The sequence below is a fragment of the Vipera ursinii genome, assembly GCF_947247035.1.
Source record: "Vipera ursinii genome assembly, chromosome: 13".
NCBI lineage: Eukaryota > Metazoa > Chordata > Lepidosauria > Squamata > Viperidae > Vipera > Vipera ursinii.
This window is the reverse complement of record NC_139526.1, coordinates 15,996,445-16,015,088: the sequence shown is the minus strand read 5'-3', so window position 1 is coordinate 16,015,088 and position 18,644 is coordinate 15,996,445. Positions and strand designations below refer to the sequence as shown.

Here is an 18,644-nt window from a genome sequence, read left to right as displayed (position 1 = left end):
TGCAAAGATAAATAGATACTTTCCTATCTCTTTCAACAACCGCATCAAAAACATTCTGCTTATTTTATTATTTATTGTAATCCTTTTATTTAAAACAAAGTTACATATAGTTTTAGAACGGTTTCTATGAATAAATTACTGTGGCCCTGCAATTATTACTCAATAGGACACTCATAAGGGTTGCAAGCAGTCTGTTCAGTTATTTTTATGATATTATTTGAATGCAATGCCAAAAAGTGTGTTTCAAGGTTCCAGTTTTTTTTTTAAAAAAACTCAAAGCAGTTCAGCTCTGCCATTTATCCAAACTCAGTTAATTTTTTTATCTTCCACTTCACTCCTTTTCCATTTTTTATGCATACGACAATCTTACCTCAATTACGACATACAGCATTAATTTCCCAGATTTATTTTCTAATTCCTTGTCCCTAAATCCCAGTAAGAATAATTCTGCTTAAATCGTGACATCTGTCTGTAATATCTTCTGCCCCACAGTATGAATTTGCTTTGCTTTTTCACTAGTCTACTGTGCATGATTAAAAAGTCCCCTTCCTTTTCACCCTTCTAACCCTGATTTGATATTCCCTTACACATTTTTGGTTTTGGATAATTTAACTGATGTTACATATTACGGGGACACTCCAAGCAAAACCAATTCTTTCGTTTGGGGAAAAAAATATATTGTCCATCGCCCATCTGCCCACCTTGGACTTTCATCCCACTCCTTCAAAGGATGAGATTTCCCCCCAGTTGGGAATCCCTAACTAGACCTCATCCAAAACCAAGCTTAGAGCTGATTCTTTTCCAGCTTGAGTTTATTTTATCCCTGCAGGAAAAAAAAAAAAAAAGAGAGAGAGAGAGAGAGGCTGAGCTTGGTATGGGGGGGCAACTTCCTGCTCAGGGAATGGATGTTGGAGCTAGAGACTTTTAACGCTTTGTGTGCAAAGGTGGGGGGAAGCACACATTTAGAGGGGGAGTTTGGGGGAAAATAGACAGTGAGATCATCTAAGGACGGGGGTGACTGCCTGATTCCATTGTCTTTTAGCTGGGGATTCCCCCCCCCGAGAAGATACCCAGAACGTTGTGGGGAGACAGAAATGCCCCCCACCTCAAGCTACCAGGCAGCTGGAAGAGGCTTCTACTGCGAATAACGGGGGGAGCTGAAAGAAACTGCTGGCAGAGCCAAATATCAGGTATTTATATACTCCCTGCCATCCAAGCCTGCCCTTATTTCCTGCCCCAGCCCTCTCCTTTGTGTATATTTGCATTCTCTCTCTCTCTCTCTCTCTCTCTCTCCCCATTCCCTCCTTCTCCCAGCAACAATGGCTCAGGTTTAATTCTGCACAAAAGAGTTGTTGCTGATGGAGGGGAAGGACCAACGGTTTACAAGAGGGAAGGCTAATGGTTTTTCTTCCCTTTCCACGCAGTTAACAAGGGACAAAGGCAAGCGTGGGAAAGATTCCTTGCCCTACCATTTCAAAATAATAATAATAATATCATCATCATCATCATCAAGCTGGACAATCCTGGGTTGCTCTTTTGGGGAAAAAGGTGCTTGTTTTTCGTTTTTTGTTTTTGCAAAAAAAAAAAACAGAACAAAAAAAAAACATCAACAAAGCAAATCAAAAAACGAAACAGGAATCTCCTCAGCTGAAAACCCTGGAGAGAATTGAGTCGAAAAATTTAATTCTGATTCTGCCCACTAAGGTTCAGTGGAAGGCACGCAGGCATTTTCTGACTGGGGAAGACGTGTTGGTTTTTTTTTGTTTTGTTTTTTTTGTTTCCCCCCCCCCCCCAGGAGCCTTGACCATCTTCCAAAGACAGGATCCCCGTGAGCTGAAAGCCTTTGGAATCTTGGATTCCAAATCCATGCCCGAATGAGGTTGGGGAATCTGCTTTTCCTCTCTCGCCAATTCCAGGGGACGTCACAAAACCGTTCTGTTTTGGACCATCCGAAACATCGCAAAAAGGTAGAAAGCATTGGGAGAAACCCACCCGAGAAATTCAGCTTGCTGGCCCCAGGGAGGAAGAGGTGGCTTCCTTCCCATGGAAATAACCATGTTTTCTCGGGAGGTAACACTGCAACAGATCTGGGGGCTGGATCTGCCCACCAACCGAGGCAGGGGGATACGCGTACGTTGCTGAGAATATGATGACCGTCCGGCAGTTTGAACCAGAGGGTTAGGGTGTTGAGGAACTCAGAGCAGGAAGAAAAAAAATTAATCCAATTTCTATGAGCCCCTATTCTTAGGTTCCCCAATTTTCAGTGGCAGGAGTGGGGGGGATGCCTGCAAAAGCTGTGGGTTTGGGGCTCCCAGGCTGCAGGAATATGAGAGAAGCTTGGATAAACGGAGGCTGAGTCTTTTTTTTTTTTTAGCAAGCCTCTGATAAAGAGATTTGTAACCCATGGAGCATTTGCGATGATGTGACCGATGTGACCCGCTCTGATGCTCCAGCACTTTGGGGGAAGATCCTCCAGACGATTTGAAAGAGCTGGCAGGGGTGGTGGTGATGGCTTTTCCGTTGGAGGAGATGGATGTCATCCATCCTTTCACATCCCACCTCCTCCTCCTCCTCCTTCTCCTCCTCCGCCAGGGTTGTCATCCGTTGACCCTCAGAAAGATGGCGGCCGCTTCCCCCTCTTGCAGCGGAGGAGAAGACGAGGAGAGCTTGAAAGGATGCGAGCTCTACGTTCAGAAGCACAACATCCAGCAAATCCTGAAGGAGTGCATCGTGAATCTCTGCATTGCTAAACCCGACCGGCCAATGAAGTTCTTGCGGGAACATTTTGATAAACTGGAAAAGGTAAAGAGACTTTCAAATGGAGGTTTGTGTGTGTGTGTGTGTGTGTGGAACGTTGGGCTGCTGGTATTTATTTCTTATTTTTGTAAAAAAAAAAAAAAGAGAGAGAGAGCAAAGGTTTTTCTGATATTTAGAAGCTGCTTCCTAGGGGTGTCAGATCACAAGCCAACCAATGCAAGGGAGCTGTTGGCTAAGGTGGGTGGCAGGCCCCAGATTTGCGTGGCCAAGCGAGGTACGTTTGTGGCGAGCTTTGCCCCCCCTTTTTAACAAGCTTTTTGGCCACACTTGTTGAGCGGACCGCCGCAGGTGTTCAGTTGCTAACGCGGTTGTTAAGTGAATCTGGCGTTCCCGTTGAACTTTGTTTGTCAGAAAGTGGCAAAAAGGGTGGGGGTGTCACTTGACCCCGGGGACACGGCGACCGTCATAAATAAGACATCCGGAGGGCACGGATGAGCCTCCAAAGGTGCTTCAAAATGACTCTCAAGAAAAAAAAAAGTGCGAACCACCAGATGAGCGCAAGGAATATAAATCCCTTCCAAGTCTCTACCGTTCGGTCAGAACCGAGGAAGCCTCTTGGATGAAAAGCAAAACGTCTTCTAGCAGAGCAGGGAAGCCCAGCGGCCTTTTGAAAAGAAAGCACCTTTGGGATCTAATAAAATAAAATAAATCCGATTGATTTGGTTTAGCTTTTGAGGATCGATAGGATGTGATCGATGCGGCAATAAGGCACCCAGCTAGAAAGCAGAAGGCTACAAGTTCAAGTCCCGCCTTAGGGGGGAAAGCCAGCTGGGTGACTTTAGGCCAAGCGTCAGGAAACGGCGAGTTCTAGTCCCGCTTTGACCACGAAAACCAGCCGGGTGACGTTGAGCCAATCAGTAGGAGGTGGCGCGTTCTAGTCCTGCTTTAGGCACGAAGGGCGGCTGGGTGACTTTGAGCCAATCGCTTTCTCTCAGCCCACCCCCACCCCAGAGGGTTGTTGTTGTTGTTGTGGGGGAAATAAGAGAAGAACGATGTCTTGGATATATTCACCGCCCTGAGTTGTTTGTAAAAATAATAAAAGCCGGGTACAAGTGCATGAATAAAATTAGGGGTTGGATTATTAGGCAAGCAGTGAGCTGATTGTGACCTGACCTTTCCTAGGAGAATCTTCAGCCAATCAAACTCCAGGCCCCTCTGGCTCCATTAGGAGCCTATGGAGGTTGGTGGGAGGTTGCCTTGGACTATATGACCCCCGCAAAGGCAAGAACATCTGCCTGGAACATCACAAAAAAGTATTGTATCCAAGACTCCAGGGTGTTGTGGTGACTGGGCATTGGACAGGGCAAGGGGTGTGGATTGGGTTCGTTTAGGCAGGGATGAACGAAACTCATAGGAGTAGCTCCCCGCTCCTCTGTCAAATAGGATGAGGTCCAAGCGTGCCCGTTCACATGGGCATCTTTGCAGGGCATCATGGTCACTCCCTTCCCTCCCCCCCTTTCCTCTGAGCCACTCTGCCCATCAGCCTTTGGGTCGATCAGTTTTGCCAGCAAGAATCGAATTGGTGATGGCACCCACGTGTTTTCTACCAACTACTTGTGGATTGGAAGGAAAATGTGCAGGGGTCCTGTCCCTATAGACCAGGGGTCTTCAAACCTGGCCCTTTTATGACTTGTGGACTTCAACTCCCAGAATTCCTCAGCTAGCCCGGGCTGACTCAGGAATTCTGGGAGTTGAAGTCCACAAGTCATAAAAGAGCCAAGCTTGCCTGTCCCCGGTATAGCTCTATTTGCCTTCCCCCCCCCCAGAAGAGATCCTAGCACCCAAGACGTCTTTTTTTAAGACTCCTCTCTTCTTTCATTTCTCTTTATTTTATGCACGCGTTGCGTGCGCGGGCGGGCGTGTGTATATTTCTTCCTGGGAACGTCAAGTCTTGAAACTCAGCATGTTGAAAACGAAGTCCCGGGGGTTTTCCGCCATGCCAGACGAAGACAGTGAGAAAATGCTTGAGGGTTCCATCCAGGTCAACGGAGCCGCTCATGGGGACCCAGAAAACACAGTCAAAGGGTCCATGAACATCCACGGTCCGGCCAGCTGCTACGCAGGGAAATCCGTGACGGGCTCCATGCACTTCAGAGGAGGCAAAACGCTGTCAGCTTCCATGCATATCAAAGGACCAGCATGTGAGGCCACAGGCTCATCTCTGACAGGCTCCTTGAGGGTCCTCAAAGGCCTGGCGAATGGTCCGTCAGTGCACAAGACAGAAAGTCATGTAAGTTTGCGGAAACCCTGAGAAATAAATCAAGGGGGTTTCTTCTGGTGGTGTCAGGACCCACCCCAATCCGCGTCTTAGGAAAACGAAAACTCTTGGAGTCAGTTCTAGTCCAAAAGGAATTTTGACTAGGACATGTTTGGCTGTGGGAATACAAGACAGGACCTGGTATTGTTTTACAGATTGAAGCTTTATAAAGAGTTCCCGGTTCAACCCCCACCCCTTCCCTCAACCCCATTTGGTCAGCCCCCCCATCATTTTACTTCGTGTCATCCCTTTCGTGGGAAAAAGGGAACTTCGGATCTTTACGGTTATTGCCTTCTTCCTTTACAGATTCAAATGGAGACACAGGCCAGATGCCCTCTTCTCTAACCCTCCCCTTTGTTCCCCCAGTTCAAAAGGTTTCCCTTGGTCTTTGAAATAACCTAAGGCAGGCTGAATCCACATCCGCTCCTCCTTCCTCCGGAGATGGCAGAATCCATGGGGGGGGGGAGATAATGTTTTAAACATACATTTATGAATGTGATATAAATGGATTCTGACACTGGGTGTCTCTCACACGGTTGGAAAATCCCGTATGGCCTGTTTAGAGCTAGTCCTTGGCTTACGACCACAAAGGAGTCCCAAATTTCCGTTGCTAAGTGAGACAGTTCTTAAGTGAGCCCGCTTTTTGAGTTTCTGCATGTAGCCCTTGACTTACGACCTCAACGGAGTCCCAAATCTCCGTTGCTAAGAGAGGCAGTTCTTAAGTGAGCCCGCTTTCTGAGTTTCTGCATGCAGTCCTTGACGTACGACCCCAACGGAGTCCCAAATCTCTGTTTGCTAAGCGAGGCAGTTCTTAAGTGAGCCCGCTTTTTGAGTTTCTGCATGTAGCCCTTGACTTACGACCTCAACGGAGTCCCAAATCTCCATTTGCTAAGCGAGGCAGTTCTTAAGTGAGCCCGCTTTCTGAGTTTCTGCACGCAGTCCTTGACGTACGACCCCAACGGAGTCCCAAATCTCTGTTTGCTAAGCGAGGCAGTTCTTAAGTGAGCCCGCTTTTTGAGTTTCTGCCTGTAGCCCTTGACTTACGACCTCAATGGAGTCCCAAATCTCCGTTGCTAAGCGAGGCAGTTCTTAAGTGAGCCCGCTTTCTGAGTTTCTGCATGCAGCCCTTGACTTACGACCCCAACGGAGTCCCAAATCTCCATTTGCTAAGCGAGGCAGTTCTTAAGTGAGCCCGCTTTCTGAGTTTCTGCATGCAGTCCTTGACGTACGACCCCAACAGAGTCCCAAATCTCCGTTTGCTAAGCGAGGCAGTTCTTAAGTGGGAGTTTCGCCCCCTTTTGCGAGCTTTCTTTCTTGTGAATCACTGCAGTTGTTCAATTAGTAACATGCTCGTTAAGCGAAACCCGGCTTCCTCCATTGACTTTGCTTGTCGGAAAGTCGCAAAAGGGGGGTCATGTGACCCCCCTCCCCAGGGGACGCTGCGGCCATCTTAAATACATGCTCTTTGCCAAATTTTGCTCACGCGACCAAAGGGATGCTGCAATGCAAGTGGCGGTCTCCCTTCCCACCCTGTTTGGCCTCCACTCTCGCTGGTGTTATCAAAATGGTCAGTGTTTGCTTAATAAGAGGGTGTGATGGTTGAATCTGCGCTGCGCTGAATCTCAAGCAAGGCCGTCTTGGCGCCCAACAGGGTTTGGGTTGGTCCAATGTGTTCAAGGAATGGAAGTTCATCCTCCATCCTATCTGTACTTGTGAATGACAGATGTCATTCATTACCGCAAAGACATGTGCTGTCATGGCAACCGTGTGTGAGTCTCCCTCCCTCCCTCTCTCTCTCTCTCTGCGTGTATTTGTGAAGGATGGACGATGTTCCATTGACAAGGAATTTTCTGGAAAGATTTGCAAGGATCCAACTTTGGAAAAGCAGTCTTTCAAAAGGAAAGGTTTATTCATTATTCCTTTCCCAAGACCCGGTACAGGAATTTAGGGGTGAGGATGAATGTGTGTGTGTGTGTGTGTGTGTGTGTGTGTGTGTGTATCCCTGGCAAAGGGCTTGGCTGTGTGCGTGTGTAAAGTCCATGTTGTATGGAGTGCGCCTTTGTTTTTCTTTTGACAAGTTTAGCTGTGGATCCTGGGGTCCACTTGAGACTTGTGGGCTTCAAACGTTGGAGAGATGAGCTTTTATGCCTGGCAGTAAATTAGCAATGCACGGAAATGCTAGCCTGTCTGTTATTTGCACCAGCTGACAGCCGACTTGGGTAGCAGAGATGCTCTTATAAAGAGACTGGGGGCGGAAGAGAACTAACTATATGGTAACTTACTTTCTGTTTCCTATCTGAAGTGGGGTGGAGGTTGAAGATCCAGCTAAGGGTTAATCCTGGTGCAGCTTCTAGAACTTTTCTCCTTTCCTTCCAAAGGTCGCCTTCCTGCTATTTCACCCCTACCTTGTAAGAGCCATTGATTTTTTCTTTTCTTTTCTCAGCTTAAATATTTTATTTCGAGCTTTTCTAGCCTGACGTTCCCTTAGAGAGACCCGAGGTTTGTTTTTTTTAGCTCAACCGTTTCAACGATGCTTGCTTGTTATCGAGGGAGGATCTTTGCAAAGTGTGCTTTGAATCAAAGAGGGGGTAGGAGCTGAGGACACCGAGTAGCCAACTGATCCTCACCGGAGGAGGGAAGGACCTTAGCAAAAATAAAGGAGCGACGACGACGGTCTTTGCAAGGCACCTTCAGTTGCGTGCAGGAGTCCTTTGCAGGGAAGGGTTCCGAATTTGAGGTCAAAGTGTCCACCACACGGGTCTTTCCAAATATCAGAAAGCCGGATGCTAACCCTGCAGTATTTTTTCCACCTGGAAACCCTCTTATGCAGAATGGAGAGATTTATTTATTTTTTCCTCCCCCCCCCACTTGCAATAACGTGCTTCAGGGAGCTGGTAAAACCTTGTGCATTTCTGGATCGTTTCTGGACCCAAGCCAGCTGAATCCCAACTATCCTGTCCTTCCGATGACGGAGCCGCCTTGAGAGGGTGGGGAGAAGAGGGGATTTTGAAGATGAGGAGGTGTGTTGCCATTTGGCAGTTGGACAGATGGGGATGGGCAAGGCCCTTCCCGAGGGACAAGCAGGCGGCCGGCAGGTTTTCTACCCCTCTGCTCGGCTGTGGTTTCTGGAAACATGGTCGATGTGGCGGGTCAGCGGTCCTTAACTGCAGTGACAAAGGTAGGGCTTTTGTTTATCCCCATTGCTTCCCCAAAAGTGATGCTGTGGTGTCACACCCCGGGGCTTCTTGGAGAGTTGTGTGTGCCTTGAGCATGCCACGCTGTCATTGCTTGACCCATAATAACGAGGTGCTGAAATTTGTGTTCCTCACAAGTTTTCTCCTGTTGCGCGAGAGGCTCATAGTTGCTGACTTCAGCTTTGGAGGGTTTCAGAAGCCCTTCGGGGCTTCCATGGGGACAGTTTGAGTTGACTTTCTTGTTGGGAGCCTGGCCTGATGGCTTTTTGTCCCACCTCTTATTTCTCTGGCTTCTCCTGGATTGTCCATAACTCCCAGGAGTGAATTGTAAGCTCATAGGACGATGGTGTGGGACGAACACTGAACGTAGAATCCTAGGCCTGGAAGGGACCTCCGAGGTCTTCTAGTCCAACTCTTCACACAAGGCAGGAGAACATATCCCATCCTGGTCCAATGGTTGCCCAATCTATTTCGGGCCTCAGAGGTCTTCTAGTCCAACCCTCTCTCAAGGCAGGAGAACTTATCCCATCCTGGCCAAATGGTAAGGTAAAAGGTAAAGGTTCCCCTGCACATGCGTGCTAGCCGTTTCCGATTCTAGGGGCCGGTGCTCATCTCTGTTTCAAAGCCGAAGAGCCAGCGCTTGTCCGAGGACGTCTCCGTGGTCATGTGGCTGGCATGACTAGACGCCAAAGGCGCACGGAACGCTGTTACCTTCCCACCGCAGCGGTCCCTATTTTTCTACTTGCATTTTTTTTACGTGCTTTCGAACTGCTAGGTTGGCAGAAGCTGGGACGCGTAACAGCACTCACTCTGCTACGCGGCACTCGGGATTCGACCCGCCAAACTGCCGACCTTCTGATCGACAAGCTCAGCATCCTAACCCACTGAGCCACACCGCGTCCCTAAATGGTCAAATGGTAGTCCAATCTATTTTGGGGGGGGAAACAACCCAGTGATGGAGCACTTGCAACCCTGGGAAGCAAGCTAGTTGTTCTTAATTGTTCTCTCTGTCAGAAAATTTCTCCTGGCTTCTAGATTTGGTGGCTCCTTAAGAGGCTTCCATCCATTATTTCTCGTCCAACCCTCTGGAGCTCGGGAGAATTAAGTCAGCCTGCCTACCCCTGCTCTAGTAGAAGTAGTTGGCCACAAGAGGGAAATCCATCCAGCTTGTTTTCCTCTTTACAGGAAGAAAGCAAGCAGATCCAGGCTTGGCAGAAATCCAGCTCTCAGTCAGATTCTCACGACGATGAAGTGTCTCCGCCACCACCCAATCCGGTGGTCCAAGCACGGCACCGAAGGGGAGGGGTCAGTGCTGAGGTCTACACCGAAGAAGATGCAGTGTCTTATGTCCGGAAGGTAACGTTACGTGTGGATGGTTGCTGTAAATGATGCACGGAAATTGTGTTGTAGGAGACATCCAACGCTAACTGGGTGTAGCGTTAAAAGTGCTGGTCTAGAAAGCAGGAGACGCGAGTTCTAGTTCTGCCTCAGGCAGGAAAGCCAGTGGGTGACTTTGAGCCAATCACCAGGAGACGGTGAATTCTCGTTCTGCCTCAGGCAGCAAAGCCACTGGGTGGGCCAATAACCAGGAGATGGTGAATTCTAGTTCTGCCTCAGGCAGCAAAGCCACTGGGTGGGCCAATAACCAGGAGATGGTGAATTCTAGTTCTGCCTCAGGCAGCAAAGCCACTGGGTGACTTTGAGCCAATCACCAGGAGATGGTGAATTCTAGTTCTGCCTCAGGCAGGAAAGCCAGTGGGTGACTTTGGGCCAATCACCAGGGGACGGTGAATTCTAGTTCTGCCTCAGGCAGGAAATCCAGTGGGTGACTTTGGGCCAATCACCAGGAGATGGCGAGTTCTAGTCCCTCTTTAAGCATAAAGTCAGCTGGATGACCTTGAGCCAGTCCTTCTCTCTATGTCCTAAGAAGGAGGCAATGGCAAGCTACTCCTGAAAAACCTTGCCAAGAAAACTGCAAGGTCTTCTCCTGCAATCCAAAATTGCCTCAGAGGCACATTCATACCTCAAAAGACAGGCTTCTAGGAAAGCAGAATTTTATTATGGAATGAGGAACAAACACCCCCCCCCCACTTAGCCTTTGAGTAGTGGGCTGAGATTATTATCAATTTTCTTCAGAACGTCCGCCCCAAGAAAGCTTGCCCAGACCCCCCCCAAAAATGACTCTATGATGTTTGTTCCTGATTTTTAATATCAAATCAAATCAAATCAAATCTATATTCCCTCCCAGCATTTCAGCGAAGTAAACCTGGCAACCACCCAGCATCCAGAACCAAGTTCAATAATTAATGTATCTCGCTGCTCAAGATGCATTTGAAGAAATAATATTTAATAAACCTCTGCCAGATGCTGAATTATTTGCTATTCAGCCTTTTTTTTTAAAAAAAAAAATTCCCATTAGATGCTCCGTACAAGATAATTCTGATTCGCTTCTGGCCTGACCCGTTGATTTAATTCAGGTAGAAGAAATCCTGACCAGTTAATTCAGCGTTTTCTAGATAATGTTTGATGCTTGAAGCACCGTTGGCTTTTACTTTAGATTAAGCAATTTCGTAATCCCCAACAGTTTTCTCTCAAAGCCATTTCTGGAAGCTTAACTCAGGTCTGGAATCATGGAGTTGCTTTTTTTTTCTTCTTTAATTAGTCTAAGTCCGAAACTCTTAATAAAATGTCTTAGTCAGAGAAGACGAAGAGTCCTTTTGATTTCTGGCTGCCATAGATTAACATGGCCCTCCTTCTGCCATGATGAGCACCGGAGTCCTGGCTGATCTCTTAGTAATCGTCTGGGGTTCTGCTGGCTCCTAACTCTCCCTTCTGCTGCTCCTTTTCCATCCCAGGTTATTCCAAAGGACTATAAGACTATGACAGCCTTAGCCAAGGCCATCTCCAAGAATGTCCTCTTCACTCATCTTGATGACAACGAGAGAAGGTACGATGGAATCTAGGATGTTAGTCTGATGGCCTAGTTTGGTAATGAAACATCTGCAAGAAAACAAACAAGCTCAGAAAGTACCAAGGACCCCACAGTTCTCCTTCTACACCTTCATTTCCTCCTCCTCCTCCTCCTCCTCCTCCTCCTCCTCCTCCTCCTCCTCCTCCTCCTCCTCCTCCTCCTCCTCCTCCTCCCTCTTCCCCCTCCTTCTTCTTCTCCTTCTCCCCCATCAGCATTTCTCTTCCTCTTCCTCCTCCTTCTCCTCCTCCTCCTCCTCCTCCTCCTCCTCCAACCCCACTCCCTTCTAGGACTGACGATGGGTGTTGAATATCCAGATCGGCGTTCAGCCAAAACCTGGATTGCATAAAACCTCCCACCCACCCCCCCCCCAATTAATATTTTCTCTCTGTAACAAACATTCGATCCTATGCTTCACCTCTCAATTGTTCCTTCTGGTCCAAAACTTCCTAAAAATTATGCTTTATAAGTTTTTTTAAAAGGGCGGTGCATTTTTTTAACTTAGATAAACATTGCACGCCAACATCTCTCCACCTTTTGAAACGTTCGTGGCCTCCCACCGGAAAGGCTGGTGATTAAACGACACATTTGAACCTTCGTTTCAATCCCTAGCAGAGGTCGATACGACAAACACCCAAAGAGCTACAATTTCAGGTGCAAATCCTGCTTAATTTTCCATGCTGGTAGGTTGCTCTTTCCTCTGTTTTCCGTCGTAGGTCCTCAGTCCAGTCAAACCCAGCTGCCGGTTCACATTAGCGGATTTATTCTGGAATAAGATGGGTTGCCTTCATATTTTATGTTATTTTATTTTATTTTTTGACCCAAACTGCTTTGCATTGTGTGAAACAGCTGGTTAAGTCTCATCCTTACAATAAACTAGCTGTTTCTAAGGTTTCCAGAAACAAAGGTGGCCTTTGAATGGGCTACAACAGCTGGAGGAGTGCATTAGGGCCTCTCAGCTGCCCTTGCAGAACAGAGAAGGGCGGTAATAGAATATTTTAAGCGTTTAGTAATTCCGGATTTGTCATGTTATAGAAAGATGTCTGTGTCTTGGGAGGGACGGGGATATCGCAGAGGTGGCTCTTGATTTACCACCATTTCTTTTAGTAACCATTTGAAGTTACAGCCGCGCAGGAAAAAAGGGTCCTACGGCCCGCTTTTCACACTTACAACCTTTTGCAGCCTCCCGGTGGTCGGAGGATCCAAATTCGGACGCTTGGCCACGGGTTCATATTTATGGCAAGGGTCACGTGACCTCCTTTTACCGTGCGAGTAACTGAACAGTCCAGCGATTCACTTCACAATGGCGGTAAGGAAGGTCGTAAAATGGAGCACAATTCACTTAACAGCAACAGAAATTTTGGACTCACTTGTGAGTGTAAGCGGAGGACTACCTGTATTTCAGGAATGGGTAGGAATTTTGGAGTGTTGGAAACTAGGACTATGGACATCCAGCGAGGGTGATGCCTTTGAGTGTTTGGGGTTAGGCTGGCTTTCAGTAATTAACTTTACAGCATCCCTTCAGTGGCTCCAGAATTTGAGGGTGCAGGGACACACAGCTTCAAATCTCTGCTTTTAATCTTTTGAGCATTTGAGGGATTCTGATAGGCAAAGAGTTTCCTTAAGCCCTAGAGACACGTAAAAGCGCCTTCTAACAGAGTAACAGAATTGGAAGGGACCTTGGAGGTCATCTAGTCCAACCCCCTGCTAAGGCAGGAAACCCTGTATCATTTCAGACAAATGGCTGTCCAGTCTCTTCTTAAAAACGTCCAGTGTTGGAGCATTCACCGCATCTGGAGGCAGGTTGTTCCACTGGTTAACTCTTCTTACTGTCAGGAAATTCCTCCTTAGTTCCAGGTTGCTTCTCTCCTTCATGATTTTCCATCCGTTACTTCTTGTCCTGCCTTCAGGGGCTTTGGAGGATAGGTTGACACCCCCCCTCTTCTTTGTGGCAGCTCCTCAGATATTGGAAGACTGTTATCATGTTACCCCAGTCCTTTCCCCCCCCCCACTAGACTAGACATTTTCATAACAGAAAATTGTGGCGAAGCCCATTTCAAAATGGCTTCCAGTTTTGACCAGCTTGGAAGTGTGGCTGAGATGGAATTTACTGTCCTTGTGCTGAGCCGTAAAACCACATTTAGCGAGCTTCAGAGGCTGAGTTCACGTATCCATTGAAACCCTGGTTTCATTTACACATGTTGTCATCGACAATAATAGCTGGCTTTGCCGGACGCCATCAGCCCAACCATGATAGATGGAGCCAACCATTTCGTTTTCATGCTTCTCCTTCCTGGTCCATCCCTTCCTGGTAGGTGGTCCTTCCTCCTCCAGGGAAGAACGATGCATCCCCCACAAGAGTGGCCATTTCGTTCCCTGCCACCTGGTGTCACTGCATTCAAGACCATGCTTTTATTGTTAGACTATTTTTTTTAAAAAAAAAAGCAACCCAAAGCAAAAATGTATTTGGAGACCCGTAGTCTTACACAGCTGAAATTCGAGACTACCATTGTGGAGATCAGAAATACAGAAAAAAAACATTCGGGTTTGCTTTGAAGACGTTTCATCCCCACTTTCTCACCGTTCCTGAGCTGCTCAACGGCTTGAGCTGATTCTGGTGGCCCCAAGGATGTTTTGGGACACCCTGAATTCACCCTGAGGTTGCATTTTGGATGCTCCAGTCATTGTATCCTCCTCCTCCTCCTACCCAGGATGCCAGGATATCTGTTACGGAACAAACACGAGCTAGCGTAACCCTCCCAAGTATGGAGGTGGAGGCTCTTGTGTGAAGGCGGAGGGAGAGAACTTCAGCAGGTGGCAAGGAAGAAGGCAGCTTGAAGCCACATCTGGAGAAATGGGCTGTCTGCTCTGCATTCCTGCAGCTGTTTGGCCTGCCCGGTTCTTGCTTTAACATTCAGAGCGGTGACTTTTCCTACCAGATCACCAGCAACTGTTCTTCCTTCTCCCCCCCCCCCCCCGCCAACATGTGTTCAGAAGCAAGCCGTGGTGTTTCCTTCTGCTGACACCAGGCCTAGAGATCATGGCTTTGCCCCCAGGGATCGGCTAGAAGCCTACATGTCCTTCCTCAAGGCTGGAGAACATGGCTAAAACAGATGGGGCAGCCCGAGTGTCTCCTCCGATGTACGAGGAAAGAAGGAGGACGAGGGAGGGGGGTGAAGTTTCACGGCCCAAAAAGAGCTAGATTTTGGCCTGGAACTTGTGCTGGCTTCTCCCAGATGGGGGCAAAGGCTGTTGTGTTAACCGAAGACCTGGCTGTAGCTACAAACATCTGCTTCTTTCGGAAATAGCAAAGCCTTTAGGAGAGGCTTTGTCATCGGCAGGCAGGGCACCAAACTGCTTTGCAAATGTTCCAACTTCTCCACGGGGCAAAGGATGGGGGGGGAAAGGCTGTTCTCGGGACCCTGCTGCTGATCAGCCAACAATGACGGGGTCCGTGGGCTCACGGATTCATTGGTTGAAAGCTTGTTTCATAAATAGCTTCTCCTGACAAGGCTTCATCCCGGAGCCGTATGCGTTTTTGAGCGCTTCCTTGGGCTTTCTGAGGGTCTGCATCCCCCCCCAAAATGAGCAGGAAGAGGGAAATAGATCTCCCAGTCTTTGGGACTAAGAGCCTTGGTGGAGCAGTGGGCTATTGCCTCCTTAAGTAACACCAGCTGCCTGCAATGAGTGCAGGTTCGAGTCCCACCAGGCTCAAGGTTAACTCAGCCTTCCATCCTTCCGAGGTAGGTAAAATGAGGACCCAGATTGTTGGGGGCAATAAGCTGACTTTGTAATAATGCCGCTTGGGGGTGTGTGTGAAAGCCCTAATAAGCAGGCATATACATAGAATGAAGGCTACTGCTAATCTTGTAAGCCGCCCTGAGTCTTCTGAGAAGGGCGGGATATAAATGGAATTTAAAAAAATAAATAAATAAAAAATAAACATAAATAAGTGGAAATCTGATCATTAAGTCTGTTGATTCCAGAGGCCAAGAGTGCCTTACTTCACATATAGTAAAGAGAGTAGCACTTTCTGGAATAACCAGGTAACCAGGCAGCATTGCGCAGAAGCAGGATCATTCCAAGAAGCTCAGTTGAGACCAAAAAACCCCCCCAAAACTCCATGTAAAGCTGTTAGTGTAAACGAGAGACAGAAGGGAAGCCATTGCATGCAGAATAACAGACTTGACAAAAGAACAGAGTTGGAAGGGACCTTGGAGGTCATCTAGTCCAAACCCCCCCCCCTGCTCAAGCAGGAGACCCTATACCATTCCAGACAAACGGGCTGTCCAATCTCTTCTTAAAAACCTACAGTGACGGAGCACCCACAACTTCTGGAGGCAGGTGGTTCCACTGATTAATTGTTCTGTCTGTCAGGAAATTCCTCCTTAGTTCTAGGTTGCTTCTCTCCTTGATTGGTTTCCATCCTTGTGGCTTCTTGTCCTGCCTTCCGGCGCTTTGGAGAATAGCTTGACCCCCTCTTCTCCGTGGCAGCCCGTCAAATATTTGAACAATGCTATCTTGTCACCCCTAGTTCCTTCTTTTCACCAGTCTAGACATACCCAATTCCGATTATGTACCGTAGCTAATAAAGTAAGCAGGACCGGCTGTTGCATTAATATATTTTTTTAAAAAAAATCCTCCCCTTTTCTGCGTTTCAAAGATCAACGTATAAAAATTAAAAAAATTGCGGGGGGGGGGGGGAAGGATTGTCATTCTGTTTTCTCATTCTGCTTTGCCAAGCCAGGTTTTTCTCAAAGGCTGATGTGGGGTGCTTAAATGCTAACTCCCAAACTCGGCTTCGGCCAACCGTCCCTTGCAGCAAAAGTCAACTTGAACGAAGACTCTGAAAGTCTTATGAGCTGAAAATATCCCCGTGAATCATTTCCTTAAAAATTCACTTCTAGAATCTTTCCCGCTTCGCAACAGTCGGGCTTTTTATTGCTGTGTCAATCACTTTCTATTTTTTTTTTCTCTCAGCATTACTACATTCTTAGACGCTTCCTTTACTGTAAGTAGTAGTCAGCGGACACAATGGGAGGTGGACCTTGGCATGACCCGCACAGATTTTATTTGGATTAACCCATTCTGGAAGGAGACAAGTGTCCTCTTGGGAATCCTAGTTAACTTTCAGAAAGCCATAATCACTTTCAAAGCCCTATATGGCTTGAATCTGGGTTATTCACGAGAATATTCTCCCCTGTCGGCTTTTATCTCTTCATTTCTTTACTATATTAGGTTTTTATTTTACCTTTGTTACTTTGTAAGTAAGTCGAGGTGGCGAACGTACCTAATGGCAATAGCCTTACGCTTGTATGCCCCATCCCAGTGCTTTCCAGCTCTTTCTAAGCAGTTTGCAGAGTTAGCCTGTTGCCCCCAACAATCTGGATCCTCATTTTACCGGCTTCGGAAAGATGGAAGGCTGAGTCAGCCATGAGCCGGTTGAGATCGAACCCCTGGCAGTGGGCAGAGCTAGCCTGCAAGACTGCATTCTAGCCACCTCCTCCTCCTCCTATTTTAGCCACAACAACAAGCCTGCGAGGTGGGCTGGGCTAAGGAAGAAAGAGACTTGCTTTCCTCCAGTTTGCTTTCATACCTAAGGTGGGACTAGAACTCACCGTCTCCTGGTGATTGGTCCAAAGTCACCCAGCTGACTTTTACGGCTAAGGGAGGACTAGAACTCACAGATCCCTGGTTTCGAGCCTGGTGACTACTCTCTGCAAATCTTTGAGGAGCTTCGCTTCCAACGTGCCATGGACTCGCCTTGTGGGGACTATCAGTAGCTTCCCAGCAGGAACTCAAGGGTAGACTTTTAACGAGGTTTGAAAGTTATTTTAAGGCTGATGAACTCTGGCTTTTACATTTCAACTTTAAATTATTTGGTTTGATCTCTTGACCGCCCGTGGCTATTGTGAATTCACCAGTCGGCTCCAGGTTAAAAAAAAAAACTCTTGCTTTGAGTGACATTTGAACCCAACACTTCCCTAAAAAAAAAAACAATGGCTATTTTGTCTATTCTTTGGGGAACAAGTTAGATTTTTTTAAAAAAATAATAATAAGAAAAGTGAACCCAACTTAGCCCCGTTTTGTCCAGCCAGGAAGTGAATCACTTAACTTGTTTGGTAATGATATGAAAGGAGACTTGTCAACCTCATCCTGCGGAGGATATGTATAAGCAGACACATGGATTTATGGAGAAATGGGTGTAGTCGACAGAACTAAGGGCTAAGAAGGCGAGTTGGGGAGAGGTGACAAGAAAGAGAGAATGAAAAGCACTGGAATAATAGAAGAGAATATTGATAGCCCAGGCGTGAACTGGGGGGGGCGGTCCTTGGGCCTCTCCGAACTTAGTGGTTTTCTTGCAGACGTTTCACGACCCAACTACATAACACCATCAGTGCTAGAAGGGAGTGGGGCTTGCGGAGAGGAGGAGGAGGAGGAGGACGACGACTATGGGGTCCTTGGTCCTCTCTGAGCTGGGTGGTTTTCTTGCAGACGTTTCGTTACCCAAACTGGGTAACATCATCAGTGCCAGAAGAGGTTGGAATTTGGGAGGAGGAGGAGGAGGAGGAGGAGGAGGAGGAGGAGGAGGAGGAGGACAACGACTATGGGGTCCTTGGTCCTCTCTGAGCTTGATGGTTTTCTTGCAGACGTTTCGTTACCCAAACTGGGTAACATCATCAGTGCCAGAAGAGGTTGGAATTTGGGAGCAGGAGGAGGAGGAGGAGGAGGAAGAGGAGGAGGACTATGGGGTCCTTGGTCCTCTCTGAGCTTGATGGTTTTCTTGCAGACGTTTCACAACCCAGCTAGGTAACATCATCAGCGCTAGAAGGGAGAGGGGGTGTGGAGGAGGAGGACAACTGTGCGGTCCTTGGTGCTCACTGAGCTTGGTTGTTTCCTTGCAAACATTTCATGACCTAGCTAGGGAGGAGAAGTGGGGTTTGTGGGGTGGAGGAGGAGGAGGAGGAGGAAGAGGAGCAGAAGGAGAATTGTGGGGTCCTTGGTGCTCTCTGAGCTTGCAGACATGATGTTACCCAACTAGGTAACATCATCGGGGCTAGTAGGGAGTGGGGTTTCCTCCTATTTTATATACTGCTACTACTACTACAACATTATGTACACTATATGCATTACTACTTTTAGTACTACCACTATATACTATTACTACATTTTTTTAACCCTTTAATGTATAAAATGAGGCCAAACTCCTCTCCCTTCCAGGACTGACGATGTTACCTAGCTTGGTAACGAAACGTCTGCAAGAAAACCGCCAAGCTCAGAGAGCACCAAGGGTCCCACAACTCTCTTCCTCTTTCTCCTCTTCTTTCTCTTTCTCCTCCTCACATTGATGATGTTTATTTTATTTATTTTTATTTTAATTCCATTTATATCCCGCCCTTCTCCGAAG

The 18,644-nt window shown here is 47.5% G+C and overlaps 1 protein-coding gene across 1 annotated transcript in view; it reads left to right on the top strand.

Moving 5' to 3' along the window:
• Positions 1–1,099: 1,099 nt before the first annotated feature.
• The window catches only part of PRKAR1B (protein kinase cAMP-dependent type I regulatory subunit beta), a 62,596-nt gene continuing 45,051 nt past the window's right edge, over positions 1,100–18,644 (top strand). Inside the window, exons 1-4 of the mRNA XM_083372843.1 lie at positions 1,100–1,190; positions 2,593–2,802; positions 9,454–9,624; positions 11,124–11,215. Coding sequence (XP_083228969.1) covers positions 2,620–2,802; positions 9,454–9,624; positions 11,124–11,215 — 446 coding nt within the window. The 5' untranslated portion in view covers positions 1,100–1,190; positions 2,593–2,619. The remainder of the gene's footprint in view (positions 1,191–2,592; positions 2,803–9,453; positions 9,625–11,123; positions 11,216–18,644) is intronic.